Source organism: Prionailurus viverrinus, chromosome D1 (assembly GCF_022837055.1).
Source record: "Prionailurus viverrinus isolate Anna chromosome D1, UM_Priviv_1.0, whole genome shotgun sequence".
In the NCBI taxonomy this organism is placed as follows: Eukaryota; Metazoa; Chordata; class Mammalia; order Carnivora; family Felidae; genus Prionailurus; species Prionailurus viverrinus.
The window spans coordinates 98,803,588-98,817,429 of NC_062570.1; the positions used below are offsets into that span (position 1 = coordinate 98,803,588).

The 13,842-nt window shown below is 54.9% G+C and overlaps 1 protein-coding gene across 8 annotated transcripts in view; it reads left to right on the forward strand.

Annotated features, from left to right (window-relative positions):
* Positions 1 to 6,167: 6,167 nt before the first annotated feature.
* Positions 6,168 to 13,842, forward strand: part of DGKZ (diacylglycerol kinase zeta) — a 33,427-nt gene continuing 25,752 nt past the window's right edge. For 7 of the 8 annotated variants that reach the window (XR_007156213.1, XR_007156214.1, XM_047877519.1 and 4 more), the window contains exon 1: positions 8,351 to 8,623. Coding sequence is in view for 6 of the 8 variants with exons in the window: in XM_047877519.1 (XP_047733475.1) it covers positions 8,463 to 8,623 (161 nt within the window). In the remaining 2 variants the exon portion in view is untranslated. Of the gene's footprint in view, positions 6,359 to 8,350; positions 8,624 to 13,842 lie in introns of those variants that run through there. The other variant, XM_047877525.1, reaches the window with a different exon arrangement.

The following is a 13,842-nucleotide window of genomic DNA, read 5'->3' on the forward strand; positions in this document are numbered from 1 at the left end:
CCTGGGAAAAGCCAGAGGGGTACAAGGGACTTGGGTTTGGTCTGAAAGGGTCAGAAGATGCACAGCTTGGACCTCTGGAGCTAAGCCCAGTGGTTCCCAAACCAGATCACCTGGGGATCTCTTTTTAAATCATCTCTAAAGCCCTATCCCTGGAGATCCTGCTATATAAGTAGGAGCATCTCAACTTTAAAAACCCCTCCCAGGTGATTCTGGGGGTGAAGCAGGTTTAGAAACCTGTGAAGAAGCCGAAGAAGAGAGGTAACATGTGAGCCGAATCACGGGGGTGTGGCTGGCAAGGGGCTCCCCTGTGCTGGGCGCTCTTGTGGCCCCAACAGGACTAGGAAGGAGGACCAGTACCTCTGTCTATAGTTCTGGCCCTGGGCCAGGTACTGTATGAGATGGAGGTGTGGGACACGGTCCTTTCCCTCGCCAAAAGTATGATTTGGTACAAGGCCAAACAGTAAATATCTTAGGCTTTGCAAGCCATACAGTCTCTGTCACTCTGCTCTGCCATTGTAGCACCAAAGTGGCCACAGACAACTTGAAAACGCGTGAGCATGGCTGCATTCCAGTGAAACTTTATTTATAGACCCTGAACTTTAAATTTCATATCATTTCCACTGTCACAAATATTATTCTTTTGCTTTTTTTCCAACCGTTTAAAATTGTAAAAACCCTTCTTAGCTCACAGCCATCCAAAAACAGGCAGCAGGCCGGATATGGCCCATTGGCCATGGTTTGCCAATCCCTGATCCAATAGATAGATGGGATGGGACGGTAGGCACTGAGAATTGACCTGGACACTGGGCAAGAGGGCACATGCATTGCACCAATAGAGGCACTGCGGTGCACATGTATGCAGTCTTTGGGGTCAGAGAGACTTGGGTTCGAATGCCAGCCGGGCCCTTCCTAGCGGGGCAAGTCACTTTTACCTCTGACCCTGTTTCCTCACATGGAAAACACGAACAATAATACCCACACAGGAGAATGGCTGGGAAGATTAAAGAAGATAAGAGATGTACAAGTTAGAAGACCTTTGGGCCTCTATAGCTGGACCTCTGGGGGAGGGGGGTGTCCAGGAAGGCCCCTGAAGGAGGTTGACCCTGAGTGATGGTTGGGTAATGAGACCTGGGAGTGGTGGAGTTTCCCGGAGACTAAGCAAGAACTGAGCACGATGCCTGTCCCAGACTACAGTCCTCCCCCGACCCCCTCCGTCCCCAGAGAAGGGTGGGGTGGGGAGGAAGCGACTGGAGGCGCCAACTGGCAGGGAAGGGTGCCCCTCCTGTGGGCATGGGGCTGCGGGTACACAGCTCCTTGAGGGAGGGCCACCTGATCCAACTCTCCCTGCTGCTATTTACCAGCAGCTAAAAATAACCCTGGAGTGACAGGGGAGATGGGGCCGATTTGTAATTTAAATAGCAACAGAATAAAGCAAGGAGCTGCAAGAGATCACATTCTGTCCTGAATTAAAAATGCAAAAACCGGGGGCAGAGAGCTGAGCTGGAGCTGGAGGAGGGGGTCCGCTGACAGAGGGAGCTGGAAGCGGGGAGTCTATCCATTTTCCTTCCTTTGGGAAGGGCAGGGACAAGGCCCAGCCTGGAGATCCTTCCTCCTCTCAGGGACCTGAGACTCTTGCTGACTAGTGAGTCAAAGGCCAAGGAGGGCAGTGCTTAGAGGTGGGGCCAGGCACAGTGCAGGGACTGGGATCCCAGAGAGAGGGGCTTATCCGGTCCTGTTTTGGCACATAGCATTTGGGACATACCCCCAGCAGCTCATGCCCCCTACCCCCACACCAGGGGAGCACAAGCCATTTGGGCACTTTGGAGGGAAGCTGGGAGGACCAGTTTGAGCACAGCCATTTGAACAGGTGCTTCTCTGGTGTGCTGCTGAAAATGTAGCCCAAGGGCCAGGCATCAGGACGCCTGGGTCAGAGTCTCATTGTTGCTTCAATTTGTACAATTTCAGAACAGAGCATTCAGAGAGGCCCCTCAAGGTCCAGGTCCCAAGGACAAGGGTTAGCAAAGGCTACGAAAGGCTTCTCCTCAAGGATATATGAAGTGGGTAGGGAAGGCATTAGGACTAGATTTGGCTTCTGATGAGCTCTACTGTGCTTGACCAGTGTTCTTGGCCTAGAGATATTTGCAGAAGGAAAACAAAGCAGGATTCACGGACTAGGTGGGGGCTTGAAGGCTACTGGACAGCTCACCCCAAAGCCCTTTTTACTCTGTCAGCCTTCCAAGGGCCTGGGCTTTCATCTTTAGGGACTTTTTTCTTTTGGCTCTAAGTGCATCTATCTCCAGGAGGGGGTGGTAGGACTGGAGGCATGAGGACTGAAGGGTGCTTCTGCAATCAGGGCTTATGACCCAACACACGGGGGTAGGAGGTTTGAAGGGCAGGAAGTCTGCTGATCCTGCCCTGGGGGCTTGGCTACAGTAGGGGTGGGAGGGAGCTCCTTAGGGCAGGTCCAGCTGACCCAGAATAATGGAAGAACCACCCAAGCTCCTCTCACCTCCAGCCTGGGGACCTGGGGTGTGCCAAAGGACAATTTCCGAGAGAGATGGTGGTTTGAGGGACCACCCTTGACTGCAGAGCGCCAGTCCTATACCCACAGCTCTCTTGCCCCAGGGGGAGAGGAACCCAGCCCCTCCTCCAGATTTCTTCCTGCACACCGCTTTAATGAGCCTGCCCAGAAGGGGTCTAATCAAAGTTCCATCTGTCACTAGCCAGCGGCAACCTGCAGCCCCACTCAGGTACATCAGTCTCCTCTGTGGGGGCAGAGGCCCAGCACCTGGGCAGAGGCCAGGGAGCAGTAGGTATTTTGGGCTCTGGGCTGCTCCCGAGGCCCTCAGCAGGTACCTGGACAATAGGCTTAGCTGCTGAGGAGGGATTTAGATTCAAAAAATTCCCTGTGCCTCACCACAGCCACTAGTGCAAACAGGAAGCCCGTCTCCCTCCCTCTGCTCAGCTTCCTCTCCTCACTTCCACGGGAAGTTACTGAGCACACATACTGTGCACCCAGCACCGACCTAGGAGCAGCACAGGGTCCAAGAATTTTGCAAGGAGACAAGACTGACGTGCACACAAGGTCGCATGACATAGGAATGTTCTTGGGAACAGAAGTGAGTGTCAGAGATAAATCAGTGGGGTGGGAATGCTGGCCCTGGGTCAGCATTCGAGACTTAGGTGTTTATAAAATATTTGTCATATGAATGGATAAGTAAAAACCTGGAGGTTGGGAAGGAGATTCAAATGAAATGAATCAGAGCAGACGAGATTTTAGAAATCATCTGGTCCAACCTAGAGATGTTAAGTGACTCACCCAGAGTCACACAGCAAGGGCTGGAGTTTGAACCAGTGGATTCTGTGTCTGGGGCTCTTTTCACCTTCCCGCTTGTGCTTCTTGGGCTTGGGTTTTGAAGGATGGAGATTTTGATTGGTCAAGCATTACGGGCAGACAGGGCAAGGAGAGCACCATAGGCAGAATGGATTGGCAAGGGTGAGGGTGGCATGTTAAAAGAAGTGTGAAAAAAAGAGAGAAGCAATGTTTATTGAGCACCTACTGGGAGGCAGGCACCAGCGTGGTGTGAGCTGAGAGAAAGTCTCCACAGGGAAAGCCTGGACAAAGAGGCAAAAAAGGAAGGAACCAGAGCATAAGGAGCCTCGAAGGTCAGGCCAAGGAGGCTGGCTTGGCTGGTTTTGAGAGCAGAGGCTGTCCAGATCGTGGGTTGAGCATTTCGTGCCCTGGTACATTTCTTTTCCCCAGCTCCCAGTTGCTCATCCAGGCCACTGAAAGTAGAACACCTCACCCTCTGGGGCCTCAACAAAGCCCAGAATAATTTTCTTACCCAGATTCCTCTTCCTGTGTGTATCTGGGTGGATTCTGAGGGGTCCCCAGCTCCCCAGTGCTGGCACATGTTGTCCTAGCAACTGCCAAGGGCATCCTCCCCAGCACTGTGCACCTGTCCCTTCCAGCCTCGTCCTCTCCAGCCCTCCTGGGAAGTATTGAGCTTGGAGGAGCACAAGTCCAAGGGGATCCTGGTCTCCCAGTCAGGATTGCTGTGCCTCTCAGAGCCTCCAGCCTGTCCTGCTTCCCCTCAAGAGTCACATTTCCTGCTCTCTGCTGTTCCAGGTCTGCCAGAAGCCTCAGACTAAAAACAAGCCCAGCCCCATTTCCTCTGTTTAACTGCTTGAGCTACTTGCAAAATCCCTGGGAGAGGAGGACATGACATGGCCCTGCAACAGCCTTCTTCTAGAATAGGCCTTGACCTGGCTGGCAGTGTCTCTGATGGGCCACAGCATACAGGACCTGCCTTGAGGGATTCCGAGATGATGGGTTCGAGGGAGAACTGCTGGAAAAAGGGGGTGCCAAGCCTCAGGGTAATCATCCGGCTATGTCTCAACCCCAGAGAGGCAATGGGATGTCTTATTTAAGGATACAGACTCTGGGGTGAGCTTCTTAATTCTACCACTTACCAGCTGGATGACCTTGGACAGATGAGCTTGGTAGCTCTGTGCCTTGGTTTCCCCATCTGTAACAGGAGGAAAATAACAGGAGGATAAGTTTGGTACAAGGGTTCAGAGGTTTCTGGCACAGAAATGTCCAAGAAATATTAGCTATTATTTTATCAATGCTGAGTATTAATTATTCATGATATGGCATGATTTATTAAATAAATATTTATTGAGAAATATGTTCCAGTCATGAGGTCACTGCAGCACCAGATGGAGGTTTCCCAGAGCTGGGATGGCGTTGTGTGCATTCCTGTGTCTTCAAGTTCTGTAGCGTAAATAGTGATTGAACTGAACTGAACTGACACCCTTTCTGTCCTCGAGAAATTTACAGCCTTTGTGGGGTAACAAACACATAGAAAGCTCAAGAACAGTGTGATTAAAGAGCAGTGTGATTAAAGAGTGTGATAGAGCAGTGTGATTAAATAATGCTTGAGGAAGAGACGATTTCCATCCCAGAACCAACTTTAACGATAAAAAGTAAGTGTATTCCTTACTATTCATTTACTAAATCTTCCCGATGGCCTCAAAGTCCAGCAGGCCTGGTTGCTATCCTCGGACACATCAAGTACATTCCTTACTCCGGGCCTTTGCTGTTTCTGTTCCTTCCACCCAGAATGCTGTTCTCCCAGATAGTCACGTCATCTGCTCTCTTGATTCATTTAGGTCTGTTCTCAAATGTCACCTCCTCAGAGAGGCCTTCCCTGATTTCCTACTTAAGTAGGAGACCAAACTCTTTCCTCATCAAATTCTTTCCCCTTCACTTTGGCTTCTTTTTTCTATATAGCACACGCAACATTATGTCATGTATTATTTGTTTCCTACGTGTCTTCCCCACTAGAATCTAAGCTCTGTGAGGTTAGAAGCCTGTTTCCTGGCTCACTGCTATATGGTCTGATATAGTGCTCGATGCGTAGAAGATACTCAATAAATATTCACTGAGTGAATTAATTTGTAAACCCTTTACCTCTTATTTAATCCTCACCAAGCTCCATGAGCCCAGTTATTACTATTGCCCCCCTTCCATCTTACAGATGAGAACACTGAGGCCCAGAGAAGCTCCGAGATATATATTCATCAGTTTTTCTGTTTCTATCCCACCTTACTCCAGAAAGGATTTAACGTGACTCAGAGAAGTAGCCCTCTCTGATCTGATTCAGTAAATGACAGGAACGGACCATGAGCCCACATCTTCTGACTCTGTTCTGGTTATTTTTCTCACTCCACCGCTGTCCCGTGTGCCCACCCCCGGTCTGATGCTGACAGAGGTGTTAAGGAGAGAGAGGTGTGTAGGGGCTAGGCACTGCCCGCCATGTAGCCTCATAGTTGTGATGAAGAGATCTTAGCAGGACCAAATGGTGACGATCCGAGAGGCTGAATGGAGAGGAAGGCCAGACTGAGGTTGAGGTTCGGGTTCCAGCCCAGGCAAGCCAGGCGGCTGAGTGGCAGCCTCTGACTCCGGCTGTCTCCTGGCAGCTGGGCTGGGCTTGTCCTCACCTGCCTGCCTCTTGCCCTCCCATGCAGCCTCTCTTCCCAGCCATTCTCCTGCCCCAGTCAGCGGAAGGCGCCTACAAGGCCTGTGGTCCTCTTCTGGGGCAGCCCGCTGGCCTCTCGCAGGCCCCCCCCCCCCCCCATCAGGAAGTGCCGAAAGAGGAAGAGAGTCGCCGGGCAGGATGAGCGTACTGGGGGCTGGCCACAGAACCGGGGGAGGCTGCGATGAGGCCACAGCTCTGGGCCCCGCGGAGGCGCTGGGGACAGAAGAAGGGGAACGGCCGGGGGCACTGAGGCAGATGTGGCGCTACCGTTCCTGGGACGTGCCACAGATCCCAGCAGAGGCCCCCCAAACACAGTAGGTACTCGAGGTGGCCCGGGAATGGGCATAGCAATGTCTGGCCCTCTCTGAGTCCTTTATCTGGGGGGGGGGGGGTTGGTGGCAAAAGTGAGGTTACCCGCCCGTTGTCCAGCGGCTCTGCAGAGGCTCAGCAAAGGGCAAAGGGTTCTTGACAGGGTGAGGGGAGTTCTGATGTTTGAATTGCTGGGAGGCAGTGTGGTGGGAGGCTAAGAGTTGAGCGAGCTAGTAACAGGAGGATCTGGGAAGCACAGCCCCCACAGGAATGTGGCGTTGGGTGTTGTAACGCTGTGTGCAAACTCCGTGGGGTCTTCAGCTGCCTCCGGTCTGACACTGTCAGAGCTTGGGGTCAGAACCATTGGGAAACATCCTCAGAGGGAACCATACACCCCAGGAGGACAGTGTCAGACCCATTTGGGGATTTCACTGCCCTCCTCCTGGCCACCCTGGCACCTGTGCTGGCTGGAGGGCTGGTACCCCCACCTCCCTGGTCACACTTTCTCCGGGCCTACAGGAACCTTGAAGGACACTGGAAGAAGGTTCTGAGCTTCTGGGCACTGGTTGTTTCTCAAAACCACAGGTTTGCCCCGAGCATTGGTTGTATGTGGCTGGTTAAGGCTGGAAAATGGGCTGCCAGAACCCCAGAGAAGAGGGTGAAAGTGAAGGTGACACAGGATGTGGCTTTGCAAAAGGAGTGCTAGCAGAAACAGCGGGCAACTGATGTGGGCATCGGGGTGACACAGTTTGGGAGGAAGAGGACCGTGTTCTCCGGGTTCCCGGCCTCCCCTTGTCAGCCCTGTGGGGACTGTCAGAAGCTGCCCCAGCCATTGATTCCCAAGCACGTGTGCTGGTTGTGCCACCCCGGTTGACTGCTCTGGTTCCAACTGCTTTCCTCGTCTCTATAGGGGGACAACCTCTGTTGCCTTTGGGGGTGTGTTTGCAAGGCATATTTTTGGGTGAGTGATGTGTGTATAAGAGGGATGTGGCAACGTGTAACTGTTGTCCTAGGGGGTATTCGTGAGTAGGAGAAAGATGTGTACGTCCTCTGTGGGTGTGTATGTTGGTGAATGAGAGTGTGGTCCTTGTGTGTATGTATGTATGAGTGTGTAAGACGTGTGCAGGTGACTCCTGTAGTGTCAGAGATCTACAGGATCCACTGGGTATTGTGTCGGGAGAACACTGTGTTGGGAGTGTGTGAAAGGGTTGGAAACAACTGTGAATAGCTGAGGAGAGATTAACTTGTATGAAAAACGTGTATGTTCTTTGCTGGTGTGTGCCAGGGTCACGAAGTGACTTTGGTCCTTGGTATATATATCTGAGTGTGAGGGGCTGGGGTGGGAAGTGTTAGCTTAAGTAATGAGTGAGCCTAAGTGTGTGTGAGAGGCGTGTTTGTTCTGTGTATGGGGAGCACTGTGTGACTTCTGTTCCTGGGGGGTGTGATTTGGGAGAACCAAGGGGGTAAGTGTGGAGACGGTATGAGTGGTTGTGAGTGGGGGTGCAAAAGAGGCGTCTATACCGGTGTGGCTGTGGGGGGGGGGTGATAGCTGCCCTCGCGAGTGTTCACTTGTGACTATGTAGGTTGTTCGGGGAGGGGCTAGGGGAGGAAAAGATCGTGTGCGTCTGGCTGCGCTCAGCGCGGGCGTGTCAGGCCGGAGGAGATAATGTGGGATCCAGGCGGACCAGCCCGGGGATGGGGAGGCGGGGCCCCCGTGCCCCCGCGCCCCCGCCCCTTCCTGGCCCCGCCCCCTCCTGACCCCGCCCCCACCGGGCCTCCGAGGCATGTTGCGGCGCGGCCGGTGGCCGGCAGAGGGCGCCGCGAGCCGGTGCCGCCGCGCAGCCGAGGGGGCGTGCTCGGCGACGGGCAGGCAGCGGCCCGGCCAGCTATGCGGGGTCCTGCGGCCGCGGCTGGCGGCACTTCCTGGAGCCGCGGCGGCCGCTTCCCGGGCACCTGGGCGTGGGACGCGGGGGCGCGCGGCGCGGGGCGGGCGGAACGAGGGCGCGCCATGGCGGCGGCAGGCGGCGCGGAGCCGGCGTGCTGAGCCCCGGCCGCCCGCCCGGCATGGGCGTCTCCCGCGGGCCCGCCGCCGGCCGGGGCTAGGGCCGGATGGAGCCGCGGGACGGCAGCCCCGAGGCCCGGAGCAGCGACTCGGAGTCGGCCTCCGCCTCGTCCAGCGGCTCCGAGCGCGACGCCGGTCCCGAGCCGGACAAGGCGCCACGGCGCCTCAACAAGCGGCGCTTCCCAGGGCTGCGGCTCTTCGGGCACAGGTGAGCGCGGCGGCGGCGGCGGCGGGGTGGGCACCGCGGTAGCGGGCGGATACCGCTCCTGGCACCGGGAGGCGTCCCTCGGCCGTCTCGGGACTGACACCGAGTGGAGGTCTCCCCCGGGCACCGGCGGTACGGGCTGCCTTGGGTTGGCTCCGCGTCGGGGTCATCCCTCAGCGTCCCGGCACTGGCACCGCACGGAGGTCTTTCCCAGGCACCGGCAGCTTAGCGTGCCTCCTCTGTGGTACCGAGGCAGGGTCAGCTTCCAACTTGCCTGCAGGGAGAGAGAAGCACCTAAGCCCCTTGGCACCAGCAGGTAGGGCCCTCATGGCCGGCCGCTCACCCCTTCTTGGCACTGAGAGAACAGGGCCCCCTCTGAGCCTCCTGGCCACAGTGAGGTGGGGGTCACGCCATCACCCTCCACCCCTCCGCCCCCCGGGCCTCGGTGGGGCTGTTTGCCTACCATCACTGCATGACATCTGCAGAACATGGCCTCTGTTGATAACTGTCACAACACATGGCTGTCCCAGAGCACTGGTTACTGAGCTAATTGCTCATCACTTTAAGCCTCTCCCTGGGATTGGGGGGTGCCTGGCCACCTGTGTTCTATATTGCTCTGAGTTGGTGGAGAGACTCCAGTCTCTACCTCTGCTAGGCAGTAGGCATCTCTCCCCCTACCCGCTTCCAGCCCTTGCTGGGAAAGGGATGGGGTGGGCTGCAGTCTGGAACGTGTGCTGGCTGTTCAAGCCCCAGCCTGCCCCCTCCACCGGCACACCAAATGTCATCAGCAAAGCCTGGGACAGGGCTTTGACCAGGACTCTGGTGAGGAGCTGGGAAGGGGTGTGGAAAGATTGAGTGCAGGCAGCTCATGGCATGTGTACCAGTGTTGGCTTGGAGCCGCTTCCAGCCATGCAGCCCTGGTGTAAGGTGAGGGAAGGTGGGGCCCCATGAGTATCCCACCTGGCTCCCTGGGCTTTTTCTTAACTGACTCCTGCCCTTCTCCAGTGGCTGGGGAACTTGCAGCCAATTAGCTAAGGACCCCAGAGCCAACTCAGGCTGAACTCTGATCACTTGGAGCCTGCCCAAGGCCTCCCTCTCACTTTTCTTTGGTTGCCCAGGCTTCAAGGCATTCAGCACAACCCCCTCTCTGAGCTTTGCCCTGATCCTTCCCGGGGTAGACTTTACCCACCAATAATGTGGACAGTTTTCTCCTATTGTGCGGGTTGGCGTCCCTGTAATGCTGACCTATGCCCTCTGCCAGCCTTACCCTGGCCAGGGCCCTGTTCTTTGTATCTGTGTCACCAAGCACACCCAGAGATCAGGATTCTCACACTGGCAGATGGAGCTCTGTGGGCTCTTGTGAAGCCACACAGGCTTCAATGTCATATAAAACAGGGCAGGGAGCAAGGCTTTCCGTACCTCTGTTTTGTCACCCACAGCCCTGCAAGATGGAGCAGTTTACACCCAGCTCTGCAGGATGTAGTCTCCAGTTTTCGCAGGCTCCGGAGGGGGAGGGAGGGGCTCCACCAGAGGCTTCCTGTCCCTGCCCACAGGGTACCAAGCGTTGAGTTCTTGTGACCTGTGGCTGTGCCGGTTCTGAAGGGCACAGGTTTGTGCATGTAGAGGTGAACTTCAGGCCCATTCAGGAGGAAGAACAAGAAGCGAGAAAATCAACAAATACTTTACATAATTCTCTAACATAAGCAGAACAGGTGTTATTTTTCCATTTTTATAGATGAGGAAAAACACGGGCTTAAGGAGATAAGTAGTTTGCCTAGAGTCACATAGCAAGTAAGAGGCAGAGATAGAGTTGTAACTCTAGTCCAGAACCCTTTCTCTATACCAGGTTCCTGAACAAAACATCACAATGACCTAGGGAGATTTAGGAAATTCAGATTCCTAGATCTTATCCTTAGCACGCCTGACTCATCAGGTCTGGAGGTTGGGCCTGGGTGTTTTTTAAAGCTTCCCAAGTGTTTCTAATGTGCTACCAAGTTTGAGAATCACAGTATTACATCACTCTGGGGATGGTAAGTGATCTGATAGGCTGCTTAATAAGAAGGAAATCAAACAGCACCTCTGGAAGCATGTAAGGAGTGTCTCTGCATAGTAGCACTGTGCTGGGGGCACTGGGGCATTCAGAAATTAATGTATTTGGAAAACCAAGTAGAGTCAGGGAGAGGGCAGTGGAGGAAAAGACCTCCCTGATGGTCCTGGGAACTCCCGAGAATCCGATGCCCACTGAGGCTGACCCCCACCCCTTGCTTTGATTGGAGGGAGGGGGGCAAACATTTGGAATAGTGCACTTGCCTTGGGCACTGCCCCTTTAATGTTTTTTATTTGGTCCAGCCACGTTCGCTGGTTGCCCATCTCAGGTAAAGGTCCCGGTGCCCCAGCTGAAGCCAGCGTCCCCGTCTTTTCCCTAGGCTCCGTGCTCATCCTTAACCAGGCTCTCGTGCTTCTCACTGGGTTTCTGCCCTCTGCATTCACCCTATCTGTTCCCCTTCCATCCAGTCCACACCTTAGAGCTTGGGGCTGAGGGACCTGCTAAGTGAATTGTCAGTGGCTAGAAGGGAGGACCGAGGATAACAGATTGCTGGTGACTGCTAAAGCTGGGTTGGGAATTCTGCATTCGGATCTTGGCTCAGTGGTTGAGTTCTATAATCGGCGCTCTGCTGTGGGCTTGGGAGGGGTAGTGGTGGTATATGGGCCGCGTGTTCATCATTCCTGATCTGGTCAGGTACAACGGTCTCTGAATGACAGCCTCTTTTGCATCTTCCTTAAAGAGGCTTGTCCTTGAAGTCCATCTCAGACCCCTACAACTGGCTTCACCCTCTTGAAACCTGGGGAGCAGTAAGAGTCCCTTCTCTTTCAGCGCAGTAAGACAAAAAGCTAGGCCATGATCCTCCCAAGCTCCATCCCACCTTGTGGGTCCTTGCTGGGAACCATCAGCCCCTCCTGGAAGAGGAGGTTATAGGCCCTGCCCAAATCCCAGGGCATATGGGTTTTCTTCCCTCTGTTCTTACCCTTCAGATCCTATTGGCCTAAGGGCGGGGGGGGGGGGGGGGGGGTCGGTCAGAAGTGAGAGGGAAGGTGACTCTGTCTCCTCCTCATGGCCCACCTGGAGAGAGGACTCACTTATCCTCTGGCTCGGTCCCAGCAGCCTGACCCAGGGCAGGTCGCGCAGCTTGTGGATTAACTGGTTTTGCACCCCAGGGGCATCAGAAATTACCTGGCACTTCACACACCTAGACGTAAAGGAGCCTGGGCCTACAGAGCCCCTGGGAGCCTGATCATTGGCTCTGCCAATGTCATTCGTTCCCAGAGGGCAGGAAACGCACCTGTGGAACAAGTTTGAAACAATAGGTCCCATTCAGAGGTGATGCCGCATGGTCCGGAAGTCCAGACTGGTAGAGGGTGCCCATTGGGGTGCCTGAGCTGGAGTTTGGGTTGATTTTGCAGTGGTTGGGGAGGCACATGTTGAGGGATGCCTCATGCAGAGGCGAGAACCCCTGTCTGTGGCACCAGGATATCTGGGAGCAAAGGAACCTCTTTGAGTTGTTTGTCTTAGGCTGATGCTGGGAGTGGCCCAGGTGTCCAGAGGACCAGGTGCAAGCTAGGGTCCCTGGGTTCCTACCAGTTTGAGAAGAAAAAGGGACCCCAATGGCCGAGCTGTGTATCAGTTCACCCCATTCTGCCCACCCACCATGCAACATTGTGTGCCATTGTGGATCCATCTGAGGTTGGGAACCAGGATAGGACTCTCACAGTCTTCCTCCGCTGCCACACACCCACCAGAGTCTCTCTGGCTTACAGGTCGGGGGAAGGGTTGGGCGACTCGTCATTTTGTCTCCTGCCATACTCCCAAAAGGTCAAATCTCAGGATACAGAGCCACCCAGCTGGCAAAAGAGAACAGGAGAGTGTGTGTCCTCCCAGGCAAGGACAGAGAAAGGACTGAGTGACCCTAGTCAAAGAAAGCCTAAGTCCTGGGCAGCTGGAGGTAGGGGAAAAAGAATCAGACTCTCCTCAGCTTCCTGGAGACCTCTCCAGAATTCACCAGTCATCCCCCAAGCAGAGGAGGAAGTGAGTGGGCATATTGGCCCTGAGGCTTGGCCTGTGCTGGGCTCTAGGTGAAGCAGGGGTTGGGTCCCTATATCCCTACGAAGGCAAGAGAGAATTTTAAGGTCCAGAAGCTGATGGGCAACTTGTCCTTGCAGTATTTCTGTAGCGACACAGGGGGGCGACAGCTACCATTGTGGAGAGGGTGGTGGGAGGGGAGATTCTCCTTCCAGCTAGTCCACTTGTACCAAACACCTGCTTTGGGTGGACCCACGGATACCTCCTACTGGTGAGTTACCTGCCACTCTGGCTGCCCGGGCCGAGCCAATCAGAATGAGGCAGAGGGCAGGCTAGGCGGGAGCTTTCACATCACCTGGCCCAACCCTCCCTCTCCCTAAAGATTGAGGCCTGGTGATGTGGCCTTGACTGGGCCAGAGTCTCACAGATAGGTAGGGGTTACCTGGGACTCCAACACTGGTCCCCTAACCCCTGTATCATGTCAATTTGTACCACAGCTCAGGACCCCACAGTCTTCCTTGCTTTCTGAGGAATCCTCATCTGGTGCCTTCCGACCTGCCCTCCTCCCTTCCCCCTCTGCCTCTCCTTCTGGAGGCTGCCACTGCCACCTGAGCAGTTCTGTACGTCAGCATGGGAGGCAGTGTAGATGAGAAGAGGGAGCACCTGCCTCTAAGCTCACCAGCTCTCCTCGTTCCTGGGCGAGATTAGTGGGTGCACCTCTGGGTGCTACCAAGCACTCATTTCTTGCTCCCCAGAACTGCTTCCTCAGTTTCCTTTGTGGAGCCCCTGATACCCTTAGGTATCAGAACTGCCTCCATAGTTCTCAACATGGGACCCGCCTGGCATTCTAGTCACAGGTATGAGCCTTGGAAGGCAGTTCTGAGTGGGAAGAGTGGACAGAGCAGTGACCAGATGCCCTTGAGGAGCAGTCTGTCATCGATCTTTGTTTTTTGCCCCCTTCCTCAGTTGAGACACCAGGGCCTTGGTTAGGTGATGGAGAGCAGGCTTGAGTGAGGTCCAGGGCTCTGTGGCTGAGGGAGAAGAGGGGGAAGCTGAGGACAGGAGCACTCCCACCCTCCCCTCCCCTCCCCTCCCCTCCCCTGCATCCAGGTGAGTGATGCACCAACTCATCTTCGGCAGAGTT